Raw genomic sequence first — 27897 nt, forward strand, 5'->3', positions numbered from 1 at the left:
GACTAAACAGGCTGGGGTTGTTTTCCCAGGAGATTTGGAGGCTGAGGGGTGATCTTTTGATTTCATAAATCTCGAAAAGGGGTATGGATAGGATGAATAGACAAGGTATCATAGAATGAGGTATCATAGAAAACCCTACAGTGTGGAAACAGGCCCTTTGGCCCAACAAGTCCACACCAATCCTCCAAAGAGTAACCCACTCAGTCCGATTCCCTGACCCCATTATCTTAGATTTACCCCTGACTAATGCACCTAACCTACACATCCATGAACACTATGGGCAATTTAACTTGGCCAATTTCCTGAACCTGCACATCTTTGGGAGGAAACCGTGGAAAGCTGCACAGACACAGGGCGAATGTGCAACACAGTCGCCGGAGGCTGGAATCGAGCCCGAGTTCTTGGCGCTGTGAAACAGTAGTGCTTACCACTGAGCCACCATGCTGCCCAGGTCTTTTCTTTGTGGTGAGGGAGTCCAGAACTAGAGGGTATAGGTTGAGGGTGAGAGGGGAAAAGTTTAAAAAGCACCTTTTTCATGTAGAAGGTGGTGCCTGTATGGAATGAGCTGCCAGAGGAAGTGGTGGAGGCTGGTAAAATTACAACATTTAAAAGGCATCTAGATGGGTAGATGAATAGGAAGGGTTTCAAGGGATATGGGCCAAGTGCTGGCAAATGGGACTAGATTAGGTTCAGATATCTGGTTGGCATGGACGAGTTGGACCGAAGGATCTGTTTCCATGCTGTACATCTCTATGACTCTATGTTCCAATGCATGAGTTACCAAATGTTTATATGCAGCATGATCAGAATAACTGATGGAATACCATCATTTATTATGAGAGAAATGTAATTAAAAGTGACATGTTCAACTTCAGTCATATAGGACAGTGAGGATCAATCCCACTTGCACAGTTTTGGTCTCCTTACTTAAGCAAGGATGTAAATGCATTGGAGGCAGACAAGAAGAAGCTTACTAGATACATGGAGTGGGTGGGTTATCTTGTAAGAATAGGTTGGACAAGCTGGGCCTGTGTCCATAGAGTTTAGAAGAGTGAGGCCTTATTTCACTGAAATGCATAAGATTGACAAGATCTTGACATGGTCAGTGTGGAAACAGTGTTTGCTGTTGTGAGCAAGCCCAGAACTCGGGGGCACTGTTTTAGAACTGAGCTTGGAGATTTCTTTCTCTCTCAGAAGTTTGTATGACTTTGAAACTCTGCCTCAGAAGGCATAGAGTCATAGAGATGTACAGCATGGAAACAACCCCTTCAATCCAACTCGTCCATGCTGACCAGATATCCCAATCCAATCTAGTCCCACCTGCCAGCACCCGGCCCATATCCCTCCAAATCCTTCCTATCATACACCCATCCAGATGCCTTTTAAATGTTGCAATCGTACTAGCCTCCACCCCTTCCTCTGGCAGCTCATGCCACCCTCTGCATTAAAAAAGTTGCCCCTAAGGTTCTTTTATATCTTTCCCTTCTAAACCTAAATGTATGCCCTCTAGTTCTGGACTCCCCCACCCCAGGGAAAAGACATTGTTTATTTATACTATCCATGCCCTTCATGATTTTATAAACCTCTATAAAGTCACCCCTCAGCCTCCAATGCTCTCGCGAAAAATGCCACAGCCTGTTCATCCTCTCTCTTTCACTCAAATCCTTCAAACCTGGTATCATCCTTCCAAATCCTTTCTGAACCCTTCCAAGTTTCACAACATCCTTCCAATAGGAAGGAGACCAGAATTGGACACAATATTCCAAAACTAACCTCACCAATGCCCTGTACAGCTGCAACACAACCTCCCAACTCCTGTACTCAATACTCTGACCCATAAAGGAAAGCATACCAAACGCCGCCTTCACTATCCTATATACCCGAGACTCCAAGGTCTGTTTGTTCAGCAACACTGCCTTAAGTGTATAAGTCCTGCTAAGATTTGCTTTCCCAAAATGCATCACCTCATATTTATCTAAATTAAACTCCATCTGCCACTTCTCAGCCCACAGACTGATCTGATTAAGATCTCGTTGTAATCTGAAGTAACCTTCTTCACTGTCCACTACACCTCCAATTTTGGTGTCTTCTGCAAACTTAATAACTATACCTCTTATGCTCGCATCCAAATCATTTATATAAGCGACAGAAAGTAGTGGATCCAGCACCGATCCTTGTGGCACTCCACTGGTCACAGGCCTCCAGTCTGAAAAACAACTGCCCACCACCACCTCCTGTTTTCTACCTTTGAGCCAGTTCTGTATCCAAATGGCTAGTTCTCCCTGTATTCCAGGAGACCTAATTTGCTAACCAGTCTTCCATGGGGAACCTTGTCAAACGCCTTACTAAAATCCATGTAGATCACGTCCACTGCTCGGCCTCATCAATCCTCTTTGTTACTTCTTCAAAAAACTCAATCAAGTTTGTGAAACATGATTTTGCACTCATAGCGTTGTTGTGTATCCCTAATCAGTCCTTGCCTTTCCAAATACATGTACATCCTGTCTCTCAGGATTCCCTCCAACAACTTGCCTACCACCAATGTCAGGCTCACTGGTCTATAGTTCCCTGGCTTGTCCTTACCACCCTTCTTAAACAGTGGCACCATGTTAGCCAAATGCCAGTCTTCTGGCATCTCACCTGTGACTATCAATGATGCAAATATCTCAATAAGAGGCCCAGCAATCACTCCCCTAGCTTCCCACAGAGTTCTAGGGTACACCTGATCAGTTCCTGGGGATTTATCCACTTTTATGTCTTTCAAGACATCAAGCACTTCCTCCTCTGTAGTATGTATATTTTTCAAGATGTCATCATCTATTTCCCTACATTCTATATCTTCCATATCCTTTTCCACAGTAAACACTGATATTCACCTAGTATCTTCCCCATCTCCTATGACTCCACACAAAGACCACCTTACTGATCTTTGAGGGGCCCTAATCTCTCCCCAGTTACCATTTTGTCCTTAATGTATTGGTAAAAACCCTTTGGATTCTCCTGAACTGTATTTGCCAAAGCTAACTCCTGTCCCCTTTTTGCCCTCCTGATTTCCCTCTTAAGTATACTCCTACTGCCTTTGTGCTCTTCTAAGGATTCATTCGCGCTCTCCTGTCTATACGCAAAATACGCTTCCTTCTTTTTCTCAAGGAAACCCTCAATTTCTTTAGTCATCCAGCATTCCCTATATCTACCAGCCTTTCTTTTCACCCTAACAGGAATATACTTTCTCTGGATCCTCGTTATCTCATTCCTGAAAGCTTCTCATTTTCCAGCTGTCCCTTTACCTGTGAACATCTGCCCCCAATCAGCTTTTGAAAGTTTTGGCCTAATACCATCAAAACTAGCTTTTCTCCAATTTAGAACTTCAACTTTTCGATCTGGTCTATCCTTTTCCACCACTATTTTAAGTCTAATAGAATTCTGGTCACCAGCCCCAAAATGCTTCCCCACTGTCCCCTCAGTCACCTGCCCTGCCTTATTTCCCAATTCCAAGGCAGTAGAGCAGGGTTCATTATATATCTTTACAATAGAGGGAATTAGATCCTTGTTAGGTGAGAGAATCAAAGGTCATCAGGGTAGATTGAAAGATGGATTTCAGAGGAAAAGCAGATTAGTCTATTGACCATCTTAAATGGCTGACCTTTTGATTCTTTTCTTACGTTTGTAAGTTGCTTCACCTGGAGCCAATATAAGTTGGTGAGCAGGGGGATGGATGATAGGCGAATGGAACATGTTGCAAGTTAGTACATAGGTGTAAGGTCTTGAGAAACCTCAGATTTGTGGAGGGTAAAAATACGTCCCATCACCGTTATCTGACCTCTTCAATCCAGCCTCTTCTCATTCACTGCAAATGTTAATTCCACTAAATCCAGAACAAAAATAATCTAGATTTATATAATATTTAATAGGATCAGTTAAGAATCACCCATTTGTAACCACTTAGTAATCTTTTTTAAAGGTCATTTATATATCCTGGTGCTTCTTGGAATGAAATCCCAACATGTATAGACTGGGAAATGAATTGCTGTTGAACTTGCACTTAGGACACTTTTGCCATGATGGAAAACCTTGAACTGCTCTGTGCCTTAGCAACTGTGCTGCAGGCAACAATTTAGGACAAACGGCCACAGAATGTGCTGCCTGGCTACGTGGCACCAACAAGGGAACCGGCATAGTCCAGCCATTGAGCAGCCGTTCTGTTATCCAGGGACAACAGTGGATACTTCTCACATAGAATGTGAGCCATTGTCATGGGCTGCAACTTAGGACCCATGTGCTCTAATTATGAACCCAGTGTAGGAATGTTGTGATAACCAGGAAACCCAATTCAAGTCGGATCATGCAAACCAAGATGGAACCCACCTGAGTTTCCATGAAATGAAATGCTCCTGGAGGGCTACCATGAAGCTTTCAAAGCTTTTTGGAATGCTTCAACATGGTAAATATACTAATTATTCACTTCATGACTACAGAATAGGTTTCTCATAAATTGCACAAAACTCTGGCATATGTTGCACTGCACTCCTCCAATCCCTACGTTATTGCACCCAAGCTCAGTGGTTAGCTGTCCATTACTTGGTGTATGCCCATCAGCCTTCTTCAGTGTTCTGAAACATTGAAGTCGACATGAATCTTCTGCAGCAGAGTTCATGATCTTGACCTCTAGAGAACTGGCACCTGCAGTTTTCTAATCCATCTGCATTAGCTTGAGCAACTTGCGGAGATGAGAGTGTGGTGCTGGAAAAGCACAGTAGGTCAGGCAGCGTCCGAGGAGCAGTAGAATTGACATTTCAGGCATAAGCCCTTCATCAGGAAGAGCTTCCTGATTCTCCTGCTCCTTGGATGCTGCCTGACTTGCTGTGCTTTTCCAGCACCACACTCTGGACTCTAAAATCCAGCATCTGCAGTCCTCACTTTCTACAACTTGTGGAGATGGTTCACTATGTCAGGATTCCTCCTCTCGGCTCCCCTCTAGACTACCTGTAGTGCCAGTGTCCGAACCAGTCCTTGTTAGGGACCTATCAATTGACATTGCATCTTCAGGAAGTTTGTCCCTGAACTGGCAGAAGGGTTTCATACCTTCAGATTATGGACAATCAGAATTAAGTTTTATTTTAAAGGGACAAGTGAGTAGTTAAAGCAGTTTTAGTTTGCAATACAGAGTGTATGTGGTCAGGTAGAAGAATGGAAAAACATTACAATTTGAAAAACGTTTCTGCAACATATTCTCCAGCCACAAAGTCCCACAGTCCTTGATGTTCCTTACATGGGGAGTGGAATTGTAGATTGGATTGGTCTTCTCCTGTTGTGAATTCTGTCATAAGTTATGCATAATGTCTCACACGAGAAAGAATGAGATATGGTTGTGACCTCATGCAAGGTATTTCAAATATGTGTACATGCCATGGTTGAATAGTTCACTCAGTGAGTACTGTGTGAAGTGGAGGGAAATGAGTTTGAATAGTAAGAGTAGGATGTGCGGATACCCAGTGAAAGTGGTGCTGTAGTTGTTGGGGAAAGTGGATAATTGTAATTAGTGAGATGGCAGCTGTCAGGTGATAGTAATTGAGGTGAGAAGCAAGATTCTTATCTGATCAACTCTGGTGAGATTATTGATCTTCCTTTAGCAATGCAGTTCTGTCGAAGGAACTAGCCTCCTGGAATTGACCTGGTATAGGAGAAATGCCTGGATCCATGGGAGAGCAGAATCAAACCCATCCTGTTCATTGCTTGGAGTCCCTACAGCCATTTGTCACAGCCATTCCATGCTACCTGCAGCTAAAGTGCATCTCTCCTTTGCAATATGTTGGCATCCTTTAAGTAACATCAATCAAGCTCCATTTACTACTCCCCCAGTACATAGCCAATAAACAACACTTCCTTTACTTAGGTATGTAGGCAGCACTATTTTTGTGGCCAGTGGCAATTTACAATGATCCTGGCAACTGCATGAACAGGTACCTGTAGTTCAAGTGCAATGTCCCATCCTGCTGTTTTTGAACCTGGTCAAATTCATGGTTAAGTTTAGTATTTAACTGAGTGGCCCTTGGTTGAGTGTCCGAATATTTCTCAATGTTATTTGCAATATACTTGAAAATATGGGGGTTAATTTTCAAAACAATTGAGTCCGGGAAGGATTTGTGACTTCACGCCAGGCCCTACTTGTAAAGTTTACGGACTGCAATTTAATTTCAGCTGGCACGCCACAGAAATCTGTAGGATATCAGAAAAAAAGTGTCAGCAATATTTTTTCCACTGGTCAAGAATGTGTCATTATAAATAAACAGTTTTGCCTTCCTTATTAACTTTTTAAGATCTTTTGCCTTCCTGGAAGTCATAAGCTTGAATGAGAAAAGCCTTCTGTTTTGCTCACCAGGAGTTTGATACACAGGCCAGCCACATGCTGGGCTTGTGGATTAGAAGTGAATTGAAGCATCCACCTACATTGCTTAAAACACTGAATTGTTATTATGTAACACCCCAGTAAACATCCACAAGGTAGACATTAGAAGGCTGTATCTTTTTGAGCTCTGCAAATCCTAGTTCCAAAGAGTCTACGCCTCAGCATGAGTCGGGAATTGTTGCAGTAGATAGCCCTAAACAGTTTAAGAGGCGGAGGTAAAGCTCAAACCCCTGCCCAGATAGGGGACAGGAAATGAATTGATAGGTTCTACCAGAATCATGGAGGTGTAAAGTACGGAACTGACTTTTCGGTCCAACTCATTCATGCTGATCAGATTTCCTAACCTAATCTAGTCCCAGCACTTGGCCCATATCCCTCTAAACCCTTCCTACTCATATGCCCATCCTTTTAGAAGTTTTAATTGTACCAGCCTCCACCACTCCTCTGGCAGCTCATTCCATACACGCACTACCCTCTGCGTGAAAAAGTTTCCCCTTAGGTCCCTTTTAACTTTTTCCTCTCTCACCCTTAAACCTATGTCCTCTAGTTATGGACTCCCCCACACCAGGGAAAATACCTTGTCTATTTATCCTATCCATGCCCCTCATTATGTTATGAACCTCTATAAAGTCACCCCTCATCCTCCGATTTGCCAGCCTATTCAGCCTCTCCCTATAGCTCAAATCCTCCAACCATGGCAACATCCTTGTAAATCTTTTCTGAACCCTTTCAAGTTTCACAAGCTAACAAAGACAAACAAAGACTGAGCTTTAAGGCCAGAGCCAACCAAATGTATTTCAGTGATAGGGATAATATAAAAAGAAGTGCAACTTAATCCATTAAGCAGGGCAGCTTTGCATAATTTGTGATTTTTTTTATTACAAATGAGGAACTGAAGTTACATTGAGCTAAGTTGAGTAATGACAAGGAGGAATTTCCCAGTAATGCAGTGGAATGTTAACCTAGATTCAATGTTCAAATCTAAAAGTGGGATTTCAATGCATTTTCTTTTATCCTCAGCATCATTATGTTCCATGTTCCTGCACTATATCAAACTACTTTTTATGACACAGGGACAGACAACTATACCAAATCAGCCTTTCTACTTTTGTATTCTCAACAGTAAAAATTTAAAACATTCAAAGACCCTCAAAATTGGCCCCAAAGGTTTCTAAACAGACGTTTGAATAACCAAAAGTATACATATGCACGCTGCCCCCACAGTTGTCTGTGGCAAGGAATTCTGAAGATTCTTCACCCTCTAAGGGAACAAATTCCTCTTCATCATGGTCTTACATTGGCACATCTTTATTCTAGACGATGCCCTCTGGTCCTAGACTTTACCATGAAAGAAACCATCCTCTCAGAATTCACCCTGTCAAACCCCTTAAAAATCCTACTTGTTTCAAAAATGAGCATTTGTATCTTAAAAGATTTAGAAATTTATTAACAATATAGTAACTTTATCAGTGTAAAAATAAACAACAAAGTAATCTCATTGGTCTATGATTTAAATCCAAAAGCCTTTTCACACAACTGTCATACAGACAACCAAACTCAGGTAATGGATAAATAAAAGCAAGTAAGTAAACTGGCCAGATTACATAAATAGTTTCTATGATGCATCGATGCACTATTCAACAAGCTTAGGTAATGATCCTTTGGTTGATTTTCTGAAGATGTTGATCAGGATCATCTTTTCAGTTCACTCAGATAAAGCAGTAGTATTTATAATTAGTTTTCTAATATCTGAACTTACAAGAGCTGGTATGTGAAGTTAGGCAGGGAGCTTTCAAATCTTGGTGCTGGACCATCAGCTGCCAGATTCCTTTTTCATACAAAACATTGTCGAAAGCCAAAATCAAATTCTAATCACGCTCTTCCAGACTCACCATGTTCTCCATGAGGTCCCAGTTACCATTCAATATCAGCCACTGGCTTGAGCATAAGGTCTTTACCAGACTTGCTGGAACCCATTCCCAGGTACTGACCTCATTAATAGCCAATTCTGCTATCGTTTTAAACATAATGCTCTGTGCTGGTCATAAAGTGTCTTCAGAACCTTTTGATCAGGAATCAGCCTGCAACTAAATTCTAGGCCTGGCCTTGTTTTGTAACACAAATAGTTACCCATAGTCCAAAGGTCATCTTTTGCTCATAGTTCCCAGTTCACAGCTCCTAAATTGATACTAGAATAAAATAGAAATAACTAAAAATCAGCAAGCATTGTAGCAATATTATATTTCAATAAATACTGTTTATGTATCATCTATGAAATTTTGAAATCATACCTGGATGCTACCATTGCTTTTGTTCAAATCAGTATCAAACCTGTACACTTTTCTACATGTTGATTGTTATACACTGTATGCATAATGAAATTGAATTAGAATTATTGCCATGTGTACTCAAATGCAGCAATACAATCGTACAGTGAAAAGTTTACAAAGTCACCATTCCCACTGCCATCTTAGGTACAAAGATACCTAGGTGCAAAATGAAGAAATGAGTTAAAAGTTCAAAATTGCAGTCCTTTTCAGTATAAAGTAGACAAAAAAGAAAATAAAGTTAAAAGTTCAGAATTACAGTTCTTCTTTAGACACTTGACATCTAAGGAGGTGTATAAGAATATAAAAAATGAAAGCAAGAGCAGATCATCTGGCCCCTCGAGCTTGATCCACCGTTCGATAAGATCATACAAAGAACAAAGAGAAGAAAGAAAATTTCCAGCCCAGGAACAGGCCCTTCAGCCCTCCTAGCCTGTGCCGATCCAAATCCACTGTCTAAACCTGTTACCCAATTCCTAAGCATTTGTATCTCTCGGCTCCCCACCTATTCATACATCTGTCCAGATGCATCTTAAATGAATCTACCGTGCCTGCCTCTACTACCTCCACTGGCAACGCGTTTCAGGCACCTACCACTCTCTGCATAAAGTACTTGCCGTGTGTATTCCCCCTAAAAGGTGTATTTCACCTTTCACCTTGAAAGCATGACCTCTTGTTATTGAATCCTTCACCCTGGGAAAAACTTATCCCTATCTACCCTGTCTATACCCTTTATGATTCTTCTTTTTTGTAATGATAACAATCCTCACCTACTCAACCTCTCTTCATAGCTAGCACCTTCCATACCAGGCAACATCCTTGTAAACCTTCTCTGCACCCTCTCCAAAGTGTCCACATCCTTTCGGTAATGTGGTGACCAGAACTGTACACAGCATTCTGGATGCGGCCGAACTAATGTCTTGTACAATTTTAACATGACCTGCCAGCTCTTATACTCAATACCCCGTTCGATGAAGGCAAGCATACCATATAGGTAAAAACAATGACTGCAGATGCTGGAAACCAGATTCTGGATTAGTGGTGCTGGAAGAGCACAGCAGTTCAGGCAGCATCCGAGGACAGGCAAAATCGACATTTTGGGCAAAAACCCTTTCCTGATGAAGGGCTTTTGCCTGAAACGTCGATTTTGCCTGTCCTCGGATTTTGCCTGTCCTCGGATGCTGCCTGAACTGCTGTGCTCTTCCAGCACCACTAATCAAGCATACCACATGCCTACTTGACAAGTCTATCCACTATGCAGCAACCTTCAGGGTACAATGGACCTGAACACTTCCGTTTACTGTATAATTCGCTCTAGAATTAGACTTCCCAAAATGCATCACCTCACATTTGCCTGCATTGAACTCCAAGCTTCATGGTTGATACTTTTTGTGGATTCAACTCCATTTAGCCACCCACCCACTATAATCCAGAATTCCTTTACTGTTCAAAAATCTATCTTTGCCTTAACATCATTCAACGAGGCAGCCTCAACTGCTTCGCTAGGCAGGGAATTCCACAGGTACAAAACCCTTTGAAAGAAGAAGTTCCTCCACAACTCAGTTCTAAATCTGCTTCCTCTCAGGTGCATGGATACAAATTTAAAATGATGAGGTTTCAAAGCCATTCAGCCTCTCCAGAACTGTTTGAGCCTCAGATGTGGCCATTCCTGCCCACCGAACCATCATTTGAGCCTCGAGATGTTATCTGTGAGGGCTCCATCATCCACCATAAAGGTCAGATAGCAATCTCCGCACTTGGTGAATTGTTGAAGATTTACAAGGATGTTGCCAGGGCTAGTAGGGCTGAGTTATAGGGGAAAGTTGACCAAGGTAGGACTTTGTTCCTTGGAATGTAGGAGAACAAGGGGTGACTTTATTGATGTGTATAAAATCATGAGGGCCATAGATAGAATGAATGTATATCATCTTTTTCTTAGGTTGGGGAATTGAAACTAGGGGGCATAGGTTTAAGGTGAGAGGGGAAAGATTTAAGAAGGAGCTGAGGCGCAACAATTTCATGTAGAAAGTGGTGCGTATATGTAATGGGCTACCAGAGAAAAAGATTGAGACAGGTACAATAGCAACATTTTAAAAAAATTTGGATTGATGCATGGGTGGGAAGGGTTTAGAGAGATATATTGAAATTAGCTGAGTGGGCACCATGGGTCAACCTGGACCAGTTGGGCCGAAGGGCCTGTTTCCATGTTGTATTATTTGACTCTATCCACTGCACTGGAAACAAAATGATAGCAAGGCCAAAAGTTGCCACAATTGCCTTAACATTATTTATGGAATTAGCTGTCTATACTTCAGTCTGTTCCTGGTTGATGACCTTGCATCCTGATGCTTTTCTAGCCTACTTTCTTGTCTCACCCCCATGAACCTCCACCCCTTCTCACCCATTCTCTAAGCCCACCACTACAAGGCCAGGAAGCTTTCTCTGAGTAACTCTGTCTGTTGACATTGGAAGATGGATTTGGAAATCGATATAATTATGTTCCTGTAGTTGGCCGTAGTGGAATGGTCACCTTCTACTGTGTAAAGCCTAAAACAAGTAATGAGCGTGACACCACTGTTGAATGCTGTTGAATTCAGTCCACTGACAGGATTTGCTAAATGCAGTTCAAAGACAATCAATACATGGTACAGAGAGTTTTTCTTCACCTTTTTTAAACAAGAGCTTTATTGGGAGTTAGTTTATTCACAGATTGCCACAAGCATTAATGACTGCCAGCGTCTTGTTTTGCCAGTCACTGAGATGGCTGTTGATAAAGATTTAGCATCATGTTCTAAGTGTCAAGGCTGTCAGTTGTGCTGAACCATTTGACCAGAAGAAAAACGCACAGGGAGCTATTGATTACAGCTTCTCAGTGTCACTTGTTCACCAGGATTTAGGTATTGATGAGGCCTGGAGTGAAAACAAGTCCTTTCCCTGGTGGGCTCTACCCAGAAGTACAAAATGCAAAGTTAGAGAGAATATTCAGCTGTTACCTGAATCTAAGGGATTCCAGTATTGATTGAAAAGCTCCTTCATGTTATTTTTGTTCAAGACAAATCTATGGTTTTGGAAATTTACACTACATGAAAAACTGAACATATCAAACTAGATTTATTAAAGTTCATACAGTCAGTATAAAAGATACTGTGAAAAACAAACAATTTAAAATACTATCTTGTCACTACTTTTAGCTTTATTTCCACAGAAGGGTGAAGAATCCAACTTCATGAAAGTTGCATGGTTTATCATTGTGGAATTTAGAAGACAAAATCTTATTGAATTTTCAAGTGCAGTTACTGTGGATGGTGGCTCCAGCTTTGATTTAACCTTTTCAAAGATAATCCAAGATCCAGGCCATTGAAAAGTGAAAGTTAATGAAGATGTTGTCTGTTCAAAATGGTTTGTCAGTGAAGGATACAGATCTCACGTCAAGCAAATTTTCGGAGAAGCTGGTGATAGACGTTGTTCAGTTTATATTGACTTGGTTCATTTGACATTGAGTACAATACCCTCAAAATTAGCATTAAGTCATTCCCCCCGCTGGTTCCATTCGTTGATGCGCTGAACAGAAAAACATTTAGGCCTGTGACTGAACTTGAACTACCCTGAGTTAGCTAATTTCAACCAATGCACCACTAATTATAATGCGATTGGTTTCAGAAGTCCTATTCATTGTCATTGAGGCAAAGTAAAATATTCTGAGTACATGAAAGTTGTCATGTAAATACCCTTCCTTTGTTTCAATTTCCTTTTTTCCTTCATTTGTGGAATTAAACTCAGTAAAGAAATTCAACAACTAGAGGAAAGGATGAGACCAGTAAACAGAATAAAAATGCACAGAAGATTTCGAAAAGACAACTTACTGATTCAGTTTCTTTAAGAAACGATAACTGCTGTAATAACAACAGTTATAGAGATTCTGGACGGCTAAAGTAAAAACAAAGTGTTGGAGAATCTCAGCAGATCTGGCAGCATATGTGGTGAAAGGAACAGGATTAATGTTTTGAGTGAAATTGACTTTTCTTCAAAATTTTGAAGAGCCCTATTTGATTCAAGCAACTAACTCTGTTTCTCTCTCCAAAGATTTTTTTTTTAAATAATAAATCCATGCTGTTAGTTATGGAAAATCCACATTCTAATGCTGCACCTGAAACAAATTACAACAAAAGTGACTCTTCATTCAATGACTTTTTAACATCATTTTTATTAGTATTTTGTTTTGCCAGTCTGAAAATATGGAAGACTATTTGTCATCTGTTTTTAAACTTCTGTCGCCAACAACTTGATTGTGTTTGAAAACAGTGCATGTTGATGCCTTAACTTAGGGGAAAAGATTTGATCATTACTTGATGCAGTGCTGTTATGCTATTGCAGGGAACATGAGCTCACTATGCAGTACAGTCTTAGCACTCAGCCAGTCCTTTGTGTCAGCTAGCTACTTGTATCAGTTATTTAAAAATTGCTAAAATCCTACTGCTGTTGCAGCGATAAATATTTTAATATTCAATGAATCTGTTCTAAAGAGAAGTTATCAATCAAACTGAAACCATATTGCTGTTTCTAGACCTACAAACCAAATTTCATTTTAATAGTTATTAACTCATTTGAAATAATGAGTTAACATTTTTGTTGACTTGTCCACAAAGCAATTTGATACAATGCATTAATCACTATTTTAACATAGAAAATTACACCCAATATAAAGTAAATGATTAAAATTGGCAAGCCACTGTTTAATTACTAAGCTGTAATATATTTTGTCCCCTTTTTTCTCTTTGGCACAATCATTCCATGCAACATATCACAGTGGATATAAGTAAATCCTAATTCTTGATTTAAATGAAATTTAAGGCTTAAATCTGGGTAATATTAAAGAATTTGTCATGTTGTCAAAGGCATAAACTATGTGAGGAAAGAGAAAATGATTGTGAAATGTGACAAAAATAAAACAACTGTAAAAAGCACATTTTCCAGCCAGTTCTGTATATTCTTCAAGCATTAAAAACAATTCCATGGAAAAGGAAGAAAAGTTCAAGGGCTACAATTCCTCATGCATTCTGTCATCACTTTGAATAGAAAACAATTTTTCTACCAATGACAGTGATGAGAGCAAATGATATGTTTGTCTAGTCTAAGGTTCATTCTGGTGTATTTCATGTTCACATACATGACCTTTTACATTTTATTTAAGTGAAGTGCTTAATGTAACCTTTTATGGTTACAGTGATTATATTTAATGAACTTCCACAATTCATTGAAGACATATCATACAGCAAGAATTTGCTCATACAAAAACAGTACCCAAATGTTATAATTTTTTTGAAAACTGTGTATGAAAATTAGGTAAAATAGAAGTCTATTTGTATTTGCAGTTAGTTGAAGAAGGAATTAGTTTGATTGTATTTTTATTCAATTGTGTATTTGCTGAAACATTGGACAAGCTAAGTACAGTAATATAGCATCTTAACTTCAAAATACTTTTAACCTTTGCTATCCTTGTTTGAAAACTGAAGTTACTTCATCAAGTACTTTTATGACCTACAAATGAAGTGTGCAAAAAGTAGGATTTCTTATCGCATTGCCTCAATGGCTTTCTTGTCAATAATATTCTAATCTCTTCTAACATTTTATTATTTATTATTTAAGTTTTGAACATTCAATTTTTAATTGTTTTAGTTACAGCTACTCTAATGTCTCAGTGTGAGGCACTGTACCTTACATATGAAAAGAATAAGTTTGATTTTTAGATTTATCTGAGGAAAATTACAATGGGGATACTACAGTTACCCTAAGCATGAAGGACATTCACATTTAGAAATCTGATAAAATAGGATTAGCTTTATCCATGGCCTATCCATCCCTTCCCCAAGGTGAATGGTCGAACAACTCTCATTTGTTAGATTTGCACATTACAAAAGCCAATTTTGATGAGATAATAGAATCACAGACATATTTGAAGTTACACCATACCATCCTCATTGCTTTCAGGAAAGGACGAAGTAAAAGAACAGAATGGGATAGATAAAGAAAAAATGAAAGGTGTTCTATCATGAGGTGCATTTTTTTCCTCTAACCAATTTGGAATGTTCGTACACATGACAATTGTAGTGTCAGCAAGCTGGCTCATTATCACAACCCCCCCAGTGAAGCAAGGTCAGCTTACACTTACAACAAACAAAATAAATGCTCTTAAAAATTACAATGAAGCATATGTATGAGACAAGGAATTTGCAATACCGTGCTTTCACCTCTGGGACTTGTGTTTGAAATCAATCTAAAGTTTGTCTGCGACTACATTCTTCATTGAGTCACTCCCAACGTAATTTCCAGTGATGTGAGTCCACAGGATGAAAGTCCCCACAGTTTAACAGACGCTTTCACTAAAGTAGGCCATATGAATAGCACATGTTTGAAATGGAAAGGTTACAGCAGTGCATTCAGGAATAATCTTCCACATTCGTGATTGAAGTGCATTTTGCAACAAGTCCAATGAAACTTTATTGTGCGTATATGTACCTGTATTTATCCCATATGTACTTGTATAAAAAGGTGTATTTTATTGGAATGGCTAGTTCAACTGAGAAGTTGGCCCTTCTCAGACATTGGAATCTGTTACTCCACTGAATACATACACACAAAATTGAAAGATGCCATGCAACTAGAATGCACAGTCAATACACAGGCAAAGATTGAAGAACCTGATTTCCAAAATAACTGTTCTTGCCAGTGTTGGACTGGTGGACAAAGTTAAAAATCACACAACACCAGATAATAGCCCAACTGTTGGACTATAATCTGGTGTTCTGTGATTTTTAACCTTATCTCATATGAAGAAGGTGTACAGAATAATGCAATGGCAGAAAATTGGGATCATTTGCATCTTTTTTGGGGGGAAGTGCAAAAATATCCTGAGACATCCAAAATGTCTACTGTTGCATCTGTGAACTTTTGGTACAATTTGCAGGCATACACACACATCCAAAATATATAGAGTAGGCAGATGATGATGCCAATCAGTATGCAACATTGATTTAATGCCGATGGTGCCAAGTTGGTGCTTAACAAACCAGTTAATGCCGTCTCTTAACTTTGTACATCAGAACACTTATTCAGCAACAGGATAGACCAATACTGTTTAAATTACTTAGTTACCGGTTTATCTCTGCTGTTTGTCCTTTTGATTCTGCAAGCGTTTGAAGTTTTCTATATTTATTTAAAGTTGCAAAGGCCTACAGGAAGTGGTGTGAAAAGTGCTGAGGACTTCTTTCTGACTTCAATTCTGCTGCACAAATCAGATATGGGTGCAATAGAAGTTGTTCTCGTGGTGAGTGAACAGAAGCTATACAGAGCAGAGGCTACTGAGAGAGGAAGGAAGGCTCACAGCAGGAGGCAGAGATTCAGTGAGGGCATCCTTTCTGAAATTGGCTACATACTGTAGTCATAACCGTACCCTGAGAGCAGAGCAATGATGGATTACCAATGGCTATGACACCATGGCAGTGAATTTTTAATACACCTTGCAGCAGTCCCAATAGCATTATTCTGTTGTCGTCCACTTCAACAGGTTGAATTTTAGGTATGACAGCAAAGCAAGGCATAGCCAGGAGGCAACAAGGCCTGTCTACGAATGACATGGCTGATGACTCCAGGGTGCCCCATACATGTAAACAGGATACAGTGAAAGCCATACTGTCACACGGCATGTGGCAGAACAGACCCACTCACTTGTGAACACAACAGGTCAGCTGCCTAAACCTTCTTGGATGAGGGCTACAGTAGCTGGAAGAGTGAACTTCAAGATGTGGTGGTATTCTGTGTACTGCAAAACCTTTTATCATGAGGAGCCTTTGCTTCAGATTTTTAGTGGAGGAGATGACAGATGGTCTTGGAGATTGACTTTTCCAGCAACACATTTTCAGCTCTGATCTCCAGCATCTGCAGTCCTCACTTTCTCCTTGAATATTTCTTGACCTAGGAAACCTGGCCATGGACTCTGCCATCTTAAAATGGGTCACAACAGTCCAGACAGTTGGCTGCTAGGCACTGCAAAGATTTGGAGACAAATGATGCCTTCTTGAGCAAGGTTAGGCTGTTTTGAGTTCATTGCCACTTTGCTACAGCAATCCTAGTAAACTAGGTTACACCATAATGCATGCTGTAACCCACAGCCATGATGGCAACAGTTTGGGCTTGTGGAGCAGCAAATTAAACTTTCATGACGACATGGGACGCTAGCATCCTCACTTTCCTTGGTTAGAGGCCTCTGCTGCCCAGAGACTTAGTATTTGCAGATCCCACCTCTATGTAATCCTGTCAAGTAGGTGTGTCTTCATCTTCATTATCTTCTTGCTGTTCCTCCACTGCCTGATCAGACTGACCTTACTGGGTATCAAAAAGGAGGAAGGTACAAGGGTGAGGTTGTGCTGAAAAGAAATGGGAAGGAGAGTGGCACATACACTCATCATCTAAACCTTGTAAGTCAGAAGAGAATGCAGAATGAGGACAAGTTGAGACATGAAATATGATCCTGCTCCTTCAACAGGTCCCTCCTTATCGACTAGAGAGAGGGAAATGTCTCAGTAAGTGTCAGCCAATAATTTTACAAGTGGCTATCATGGTTAATTAGCTAGTAATGCTGTAAGCTGTGAGATGTGGGGAGGATAAGAATTCCAGTAGTGGTGTGTGTGTCAGTGCAGTAGAACATATGAATATTGGATATGCGATGTTGCAGAGAGAGTTTGCTGGTAGTTAGATGATGAGGCACTGTCTGAGTATAGAACAGCAGTGACGGTATCTATCATTTGAAGAGGCACTCACTGATCTTCACCACTCACATGGTATTATTGCAACACAGAGCCCAAGTACTTGAAGTTTCAGTCCTGGCATTGACTTCTGTGATGATCTGTTCTCACTACCTCTTGGTGTGTTTCGAGGGACTCCAGACTCTCTCCCCCTATAATAGCTTATCCACTAAAATTTCCAGTGAAGATCTGAGAACCATGGAAGATGTTGTCTTCCAAGTTGTGACATTACTGAATGCTTCACAGATCAGATTCACTTCCGACCTAACTGCCAGAACCTTCAGAGGGAATATCCTGTTTTAAAAAGCAGTAAAGCCTAGACCTGTGAGTATTGGCCCAAATTCGAGTTCCATTTTCAGGTATACAAGATGCGTTCAGACCAGTTCTAACATTTCCAAGTAATACTAGTTTATCTTGAAGCTACAATGTACAATTGCCTAAGAGCTACGGTATAATTTCTAAGTGATGTAACATTGCAATGAATGGATATAGTTTAATTGTTTTTCAGTGACTATGGCATTTCATCCCCTAAATGTTTTCTTGCCTGTAAGTTAAAATACAGAATAGTTGTTAAGGGACTGTTGTTGAAAGATTTTTGTTGAGGGAGTTTGACCCAGAAAAATAAAAGGGCAAATTATTATTTAAATGACAATCAGATTAAAAGTGCATCAGTGCAGTGGGATCTGGGTGTCCTTGTGTATGAATCGCAGAAAGTGGGTATGTAAGGTATGTAATAAGAAAGGCAAATGGAATCTTGGCATTTCTTGTAAAGAGACTGGATTATAAAAGTAAAGAAATGTTGTTAAAATTAATGCTTGATTATCAAAAAAAGCTAGTCATATTCTATCTTGTTAAAGAGCATCATTGTCCGGGCCTCATGTGGTGCAAATATTACTTGCAACTTATCAGTCCATATTCAATGGTGCTACCACCACTAAATCCCCCACTATCAACATCCTGGCAGTTACTATTGACTAGACACTTAACTGGACTCACCACATAAGCAAAAGCAGATCAGAGGCTAGGAATACTGCAGCAAGTAACTCACCTTCTGACTCTCAAAACTTGTCCATCATTAAGACACAAGACAGGAGTGTGATGGAATACTCCCCACTTTCCTGGGTGGGTGCAGCTCCAACAACACTCAAGAAGATTGACCCCATCCAGGACAAAGCAGCTGCTTGATTGGCACCACATCTATGCCATTCCCTTTACTTCCAATGTTCAATAGCAGCAGTGTGTACCATCTTAAGATACACTGCAGAAATTCACCAAAGCTAAAAGCAGGGATGTACACCTGAGGCTCTATAAGGCTCTAGTCAGGCCACATTTGGAGTATTGCAAGCAGTTTGGGGCCTCATATTTCAGGAAGGATAAACTGGCCCGAGAGTATATCCAGAGGGGATTCATGAGAATGATCCCATGAATGAAAGACTTAACACATGAGGAACATTTGAGGACTCTGGGTCTATACTCGAATGATGAGGAGGGATCTGATTGAAACTTACAGAATACTGAATGGCCTGGACAGAGTGGATGTTGGAAGATGTTTCCATTGGTCGGAGGGACTAGAACCTGAGAACATAGCCTTAGAGTAAAAGGAAGACATTTTAGAATGGAGTAAGGAGCAATTTCTTCAGCCAGAAAGTGGTGAATCTATGGAATTCATTACCACAGAAGGCTATGGAGGCCAGGTCATTAAGTATATTTAAGACTGAGATAGCTGGGTTCTTGTTTGTAAACGGGATCAAAGTTTACGGGGAGAAAGCAGGAGAATGGGATTGAGAAACTTATCAGTCATGACTGAATGGTGGAGCAGACTCAATGAGCTAAATGGCCTAATTTCTGCTCCTACGTTTTATGATCTAAGATCCTGAGACAGCACCTTCCAAACCCACAACCACTTCCATCTATAAAGAGAAAGGCAACAGATACATGGTGTGAAAGACCAAACTAAACCCCCTCAAAATATGTCAAGGAGGTAGCCTAGACCCTAACTTTCCTTATTTTAAAGGCATGTGCCAGGCATTGCATTCCAGATCCAATTTGATTGGTCAAACTATCAGGCTTGAAGTAAAACACACTTTATTCATACATTATGGTTCAAATGCAAATTAAAAAAAAGTTGGAATAACTTAATTCTATTGAAAACCTAACAGAATTATAGATTATTTAACTACTGAACAACAAGTGATCCAATATACAGAGGAACCTCGCTTATCCAAACGAGTGGAAGGGCATTATTTCATTGGGATAATTGATTATTCGGTTAATTGATTTCCTCTGGGACTCAGAGTTTTTTGTGAAGTCTGCTTCCCATTCAGGAGACTAGGCAGCAGCAGACTGCATGCGAGCTCCCGCCCACCCCCCCAACCCCGTAGGCTCCCATCCCGTCCCCCTGTCCACCCCCAACCCTGTCCGCTCTCACCCCACCCCCAACCCCTTCCAACACCGCACCCCCATCCACCCCCAATCTCACAGCCCCCTCCCTCGACCCCCCAGGGCAGCCGCACCATACACCAACAGTAAAACTGGGGGTTAAGTCTCCAAATAGCGCACACACAAGCACACAACGTTTTGGCAGGTTCCACCTCTGCCCTATACAGGACAATGTTGGAGAGATTATCTGAGGAAGGGGCGGGGGGTGGGGTTAGGGTTCGCCCCTGTGTAGAACTCCAGGAAAAGTGTGGGCAGAGAGAGAGGGCATGAGATCAGTCATTTAGAGACGGTGCCTGGACTGTCCAGAGCTGCTCTCAGCAGTATTTCAGTGAGCTGACTTTGTTTTTAATCATTGTACCTGAAAACAAAATACGCGATCCGGGTTGGAACAGCTCTTTGACGTAATGTTTCTATCGGGGCCTTGTGATCCCCTTCGGATAATCCGATATTCGGATAATCAAAGTTCCTCTGTAGTAACATAAAGGCAAATTCAGTAAAATAGATTGTTTCATATGCAAATCTCCAGTGGAAAGGGCATCAATAAAAAACAGGGAGAGAAAGAAAGGGAGGACTGGAGTGTTATTTATAGCATGGAGTCATATATTGCAGTCTTCAAACCCCAACATCTACTGAAAGCTAAACTAAAAATCCTGGTTCTCGTGGGAGCTTGACCCTACCCATCCAGGCTGCTTCTGTTCCAACTTTTTTTTAAAACCCAAGGCCTCAAGCTGTTTACTTTATTGACAGACCACTCAGTACCTCTGTTGCACCCACACATCATTAAACTAAATGGACAAGATACACCACAATGTTAGTTCTCCTCCAAGCCCTCACCATCCTGACTTGGAAATACATCACTGTCCTTTGCTGTTGCTGGGTCAAAATTCTGGAATTCCCTCCCGAACATTGTTGTGGATCTACATGCGGCAGATGAGCTGCAATGGTTCAAGAAGACATCTCACCACCGTCTTCTCAAGGGTACCCGGGAACAGGCAATAAATACTGGCCAGCCAGTGGTGCTTACATCCCACGAATGAATGAGAAAAGTCACTTAGCCCTGCCTTTTGCCTGCTATTTTCACAGCTTGGCATGCAAGTAGCCCTGTGTTGTAGTTTCACCAGGTTGGCAACATATTGTTGGATATACTTAGTACTAACCCTGGAATGCCCTCCTGCACCCTTCATTAACCAGAGTTAATCCCCCTGATTTGATGGTAATGGCAGAATGAGGATATGCTGGGCTATAAGATTACAGATTGTATTTAAATTTTAAGTTAATTCTGCCTTGGCTGTTGGCCCACAGATTATCATGGATGCTCAGTCGCTAGATCTATTCAAACTCTGTCCCATTTTGCATGGTGGCCGTCCCACACAACATGATGGAGGGTATCCTCAATGTGAAGGCAGGACTTTGGCTCCATGAGATTTGAGCGGTGGTCAGTCATATCAGTTTCTCATGGACAGATACCTCTGTGACAAGCAGATTGCAGAGGAAGGGGGGCAGGTTGGCTTTTCCCTCTTGACCAGCTGAGACCCCATCTCATAGCCATAACCTTCAGGACACAGTCAACTCTGTCAGCAGTCATGCTATGTAGTCACTCTTGGCAGTGAACATTTAAATTCTCCACCCAGTGTACATCCTGTGCCCTTGCCAATCTCAGTATTTCTTCCAATTGGTATTCAATGTGAAGGATTCACGATGCATTAACTGAAGGATGGGTTTGAGGCAGTAGGAGACAATCAGAGGGAGGTTTGCTTGCCTATGTTTGTTCTGATGCCATGAGACAACATGGGACTCAGAATCAATGTTAAGGACTTCGAGTGCAACATCCTCTGGACTGTATGTTATAGTGTTGCCAGTTCTAGTGAGTCTGTTCTGTCAGTGGTGCAGATCATACCAGGGATGATAATGATGGTATCTGTACACTGTAAGTCATGATTCAATGACTATGACTGTGTCAGGCTATTGCTTAACTGCTGTGGGACAGCTACCCTAATATTAGCACAATTTTCCAGATCTTAGTATGGAGCACTTTGCGGGCAACCATTATCAGTGCCGAGATCAATGCTCTTGGATGGTCCACCTTATTTTGTTCCTGTTAGACCTCGCAATGGTTTGATACAACAGAATGGGTTGTTTGGGAATTTCAGTGGGTAGTTAAGAATCAACTACATGACGGTGGCTCTTGAGTCAGCGGGACAAGGTAAGGGAGGCAGATTTACTTCCCTAAAGGACATTAATGCTGAATGCTAATGTTCTTGTTATTATTCGACGTCATCACTCCTCTGAAACCAACCGCAGTCTATCATTCATTGCCACAGGCTGCACTTTCATCCCCCAGCCCCTCTCTCTCATAATGAGTTAATGTGGTGTGGACTATGCAGTTCACATATTGCTCTTGAAATCCCAATAAATACTGGCACCTTGTTCAGTCAGGTGCATCTGGGTTTTTAAAAGGGATCTAATTAATAACAAAAAAGCTCAGCAGGTCTGGCAGCATCTGTGGAGAGGAATCAGAATTAACATTTCAGGTCAAGTGACCCTTCCTTAGAACTCACTGCTGAGCTTTTCCAGCAAGTTTTGTTTTTGTTTCTTTTAGTTTTTATCTAATCAATATCTACTGCTGAACAACAGATCTGGCCCAAAAATCACTTTATGTCTGTTACATGGCTCAATTACGATTACTTATCAGATTTTGAACGTTTTTGTAAATAATTTTTTTTGTTAAGTTTCAATTTGGGCCTTCACCCCTTATACATGCCTATATCTATATTCCCTGTATAATGTTTAGTCAGTAATCTTAGTCATAGTCATTGAGTCATACAGCATAGAAAAGGACCCTTCGGTCCAACCAGTCAATGCCAAACATAATCCCAAACTAAACTAGTCCTACCTGCCTGTTCCTGGCCCATATCCCTCCAAACCTTTCCTGTTCATGTATTTATCCAAATGCCTCTTAAATGTTGAAGTTGAATGTTGAAGGAGCTTTGGTGAGTTTCTGTTTTACTAACCCTTCCATCGGAGAAACCGTATCTCTCTGCTTAGTCTATCAAATGCCATCATAATTTTGAACGTCTGGCACTAAATCTTTTAAACCTCTTCTAAACCAGCTTTTTCACTAAGATATTACACATTTGAACAGAAGCTGGATATTTTTGCCCCACGGGTTTTTAAAAAATTGACACTTGAGAACCGCCCCTTTAGAAGACTTCACTGCATTCCCATATTGAACAGGAAAGCACATTCCCAGTAAATTCCAATCCATGCCAACAGGCTTATCTTAGCACTTCTAATTTCTGAGTTGGCCATCTATGAGAATTGTTTAATGTGATTGGCTGCTGCTTGGGCAATATTTCTGTTGTGGATACAGTGTGGAAATACCATAAATTTGTTGCATTTCCTGTCACTGTTTTCGGTATGGGAAAAAAGACATTTTGAAAATTTTATGTCATGGATGTACTGAATTGGCCAGGTATCATTTTCAGAGGTTTGAAAATGTTACTTCAATGTATTTTTGTTACACAGCTTATAAAGTGATGACATCCATAGAAGGTACCAAACCGCTGTGTTTTATTCTTGCATTGGAAATGTAAATCAGTGTTTTGAATATACTGAGGCAATAATTTTCTTTTCCTCACTGCAAGCAATGGCTTCCATGTGTTAAATGTGTTCCACTTGTTTTTAAGGGCTAAATAATGGAATGTGAATGCTCAGATTTTCATCACAAGGTTGTAGTTCTTTCATCATAAAAAAGATTATTGTGAATTCAGAGATCACAATGAACATATTTGGGGACTAGGGTTTTTTTTTTCCATATTCTGCATTCCAGTACAATCAATTTCCAGTTCTATGTAATAAAAACAGGAATTACTGGAAAAGCTCAGCAGGTCTGGCAGCATCTGTGAAGAGGAATTAGAGTTAATGATTCGGGTCCAATGACCCTTCCTCAGAACTCCAGTTATCTGTCCTCAATCACATTTGAAAATGTAATCTCTCTCCTGTTTTAGTTTTATCACGTTATAGGTATTCTAAAAGCAAGAGTGATAAGATCATAACGATGCAGAGTAAGATGAAAAAGGATTTAGCCCACCAAATCCATTCCTTTCAAAAACCAAATAAGCCAACTATCACAAATCCAACCCAATTCATTTCATCATTAGAAGAAAAATTCTGCAAAGTTTGTCGCTGTCACCAAAAGATGAATGAAACAAAATGTCAGAGTAGCTAACATACCTTAATTGGATATTATCAGTTGTTGACTTCACATTCTATTTGTGATAAATTCATCCGTCTGGAAAAATAACATCCTAAACTTTGCCAAAATGTCCACAACTCATCAAACAGACTAACATTTGTATAAAATCTTTCATGACATCTCAAAGTGCTTTGTAGCCAATGAAGTGCTTTTGAAGTATTGCTGCTGTGGGAAGGTAGGATGCTGATTGGTTGTACCTGAGCAACCTCAAACCTTAAGAGAGCTTGAAATCAGTTTGGAATCTGAATCACAATGAGCATGCGTGCTACATATCTGAATTTGGCATATCTAAAACATGACCACTGTTTCCACATCTATTTCAATGCTCCTATGATTAATTAACAGTCCAGCATAACAGGTTTGCTTCTGCTTTACCTTCATCACCTTTTCAAAGCTGGCCGAAAAACCTGAATTTAAAAAGTACTGCACAGACTGCAAATGCACTAGGTGTGAGTGAACATCTGTCATTTTGTTTAACCCTTTTAACTTGCACTTCAGCCACTCTCTGCGATGTGATCCAAGTAAATAAGGAGATCAAATAGATAAAATGGCAGAGGCAAAGAATAATGATTTTCCTGTCAGTCAGCTCTTAAAACTGGCCCAAATACAATGAGTTAATTTTCTGACGCTAATCCGAATGCAGAAATTTGTTTGCCATGCAAAATACTCAATATCTTTGGATATGTTATGATAAATGTCTTTTTGTGAAAGCTGAAATGTTCGCATGTTGGTCATATTTCAGATACTAATATCACACCTGCAATTCAGGTACCAAAATCGCAACTCTCTCATTCAGTCTCACGCCTTCAGACTAAATTCAATTTGTAGAATATCGGAGATATATGCTGCAGCTCTATATAGAACATAAAATGGCAGTACACCAAGGAGCTGCTGATGGTGGGGGAGGGTGATTGAAGACAGAGAAGATGCTTTGAGAGTATTCTATGTTAGGCACACCTATTCTATGTTAGGTGTGAAATAAAACACACTGAAAGAGTAAAACCATGCCATCCATTTGCTGTTTTATATTTATCTATTTGCTAAAATATTTATTTGCAGTACTTGTGTAATTGCTAATTTATCTTTACAATCAAAATGACTAATAATTTCACATGATATTTGTGTTTATGCCTCCAATATCTTTAAATAATGTTGTGATCAGCACGATTGGTGCTTCGAATTATTTTTTGACATCACTGAAACATTAATCACGTTGTGCAATTCGTCACAATATCTCCAAAACCGTTCTAGCCAGTGCATATGGTATGATTTGCGCTTAAATACTGAAATTAACAAACAGCATTCGATGGATTCAATGAATATAAATATTGTCTTAACATAAGACATTTCTGTAAATAAGTCCTATTAAGTCACTTAAATTGTCTATTTATCAAAGAATTAAATATTTTAAAAATCTAGGTGTTGTCTGCATCCTGTCAAATCTGCCAAATGATGAACAAAATGTGGAATGTAATAGCTGAACAAAGTTGCATTCCAATGTTTTCCAGAATGTACATGTTAGAAATTAAAGTTTAACTTCAGTCCAGATTTAGTAATTATTATCACATCTATCAGATTTTTTAGAATTGTAATTTGAAGCATTATTGTGATACAGTTAAACTGGGGGGGGGGGGGGGGGGGGTGAAGCTTGAATGTATACCTTTCTATGTTACACTGTTCAGATAATACTTGATTCTAAGTTTCCTTTACATGAACATGGGTGTATTTTACAAACCTTTCATCAGAAGTCAATGATCAGATTCTATTAAAGTTTAATGCAATTAATTGCAGAGTTAAGTGTCAGATGAATGAATAAACGTGGTAACCAATTTGTTACTGATATAATTAAATGATTTTTCTAACATTTACGGATTGCAATTGTTGGTCATCTGGTGAACAGCTAAATGTCGTATTTGCACATTATGGCAAATATTGGCAGTCAACTGTAGATTAATATACTTACTATGATGAGTAATCATTCTTCAAGTAGTCACTCTGCATAGTCAGATGCTACCAGTAAAATCACATCTCGAACAGTAATAAAACCAAAATTCTCATGAACAAAGCATGAAATTTAAAATAAACTTACATAAGGGAGTAAACTCAACACTAATTTGTGGCTGTTCTATTCTGCTCTTCCTGTCACAGCTTATGATGTCATATGACTACACTACAGCTTTATAATTCAGAGCCTAATATCCCTTATTCCCCATATGGACTTTATTTCTGTTTCAGCTGTGCAAAATTCTGTGAAGTGGTTATTATAGCTCTGAGGTGATTTTTTTTTAATAAGTAAGATTTAACAGATGTATAATAATTTTTTTCCAACGTTAATCGCAGATGCCAATTATTGTACCCTGTCACAGAGTGATCTGCAGCAATGGACAGATTGGTAATTATATGGGAGGAAGAGGAAATCACCTCAAACAATGGCTACTGACACATGAGAAGCTTCTGAAAGAGAGCCGAAAAACATCTCAGGGACCTTGTCCAATGCTGCCACACAGCTAGAATGTACGCCAACAATATTCAGAATAAAACAAGCTCTTAACACATCCACTATTATTTAGGGAATTTGTAAATATTTGAGTGACTTAAAAAGATAAAAGAAACTTGAGAGTCAGATGCGTGGTGTCACCACTACTATATTAAAAAGCCTGGATTCATCCTGAGGGACTCTGGCCTTTCTTGTTTTTACATTTTACAGAAGAATGAGTACAGAGATCTGTGCATGTTGTGTATGTTGTTCCCATCTACAGGCTTTTTTGTTCTATTTTTAATGCCCATTAAAGCAAGGATAAGGGAGTGGGAGGGGCATGGCAAATGTTAGGTGCAACTGCCCCTCTAAGGAAGCATCTGGCTCACAGAGGGGACAGCTGACAGTCTGGAGTCCGTGTGTTACTGGGAGCAAAATGAAATCCTGAAGCATCAGCTCACATTTCTTTATTGCTGCACAGCTTCGTATTTGCCCTGTATGGAATACTGTACCTTCACACAATGATTGTCCTGTCCTCTCTGATTGTCCTGTTCCCACCAAAATAAATCTTTTCCATAAACACCTTTTGCAAACTGGTCACAAAATATTGAAAGGGAAACAAATCTTTTGCATGCTCTCAATTTGTTTAAAAAAAAATTGTCACGTCTTTACCAATCCATTTTTGTTTTCATTTGATATGTATTTTTCAGGTCTCATGGAAAAGGTACAACTTTAGCTTTGTATTTTTTTGCTTGGTAGTGTTTTTTTTTAGCAGCTACTGTATTAAGACTGTTAAAAATGTGAATGTTTCTCTTCAGTTGATTTCTTGGTAACCTCGTGTAATCTGGTTGTGTAGACCTTTGGTGCAGAAACAAGTTCTTTAAGCTTAAGAAAAACAAAATTGTATGTATTTGATCAGCAAAAAATAAAAATAATGTATTTCAATTATGTTTTTGGAATATCTTCACTTGTTATGAGGTCAGGCTAAATCTCGGAGCTATGGTACTATTTGGTTAGTAAGGCTTTTGTTTCCAGTGTTCTTTCATTCATAGAATAAAGTAAATAATTTTGTGTGTTTAGTTTACAATTGTCCTATAGGTTATTTTCCCATGGAAATTATTTTATTGGCTAGATGATTAGGTTGCGGAGAGGGAACTCTCACTGGTACTTTCTTTTCCCACTGAAGACGTTGT

General features: G+C 39.9%; 1 protein-coding gene across 2 annotated transcripts in view; it reads left to right on the forward strand.

Annotated features, from left to right (window-relative positions):
- mgmt (O-6-methylguanine-DNA methyltransferase) overlaps nt 1-27673 on the forward strand; it is a 422264-nt gene extending 394591 nt beyond the window's left edge. For both annotated transcript variants that reach the window (XM_087998971.1, XM_087998970.1), the window contains one exon: nt 26569-27673. In XM_087998971.1, the coding sequence (XP_087855097.1) occupies nt 26569-26739 (171 nt within the window). In that variant the 3' untranslated portion in view covers nt 26740-27673. The remainder of the gene's footprint in view (nt 1-26568) is intronic.
- Nucleotides 27674-27897: the final 224 nt, after the last annotated feature.

This window comes from Chiloscyllium plagiosum, unplaced genomic scaffold, assembly GCF_037043375.1.
Source record: "Chiloscyllium plagiosum isolate Xiang-an unplaced genomic scaffold, Cpla_swu_hap1 HiC_scaffold_22, whole genome shotgun sequence".
Classification (NCBI taxonomy): domain Eukaryota; kingdom Metazoa; phylum Chordata; class Chondrichthyes; order Orectolobiformes; family Hemiscylliidae; genus Chiloscyllium; species Chiloscyllium plagiosum.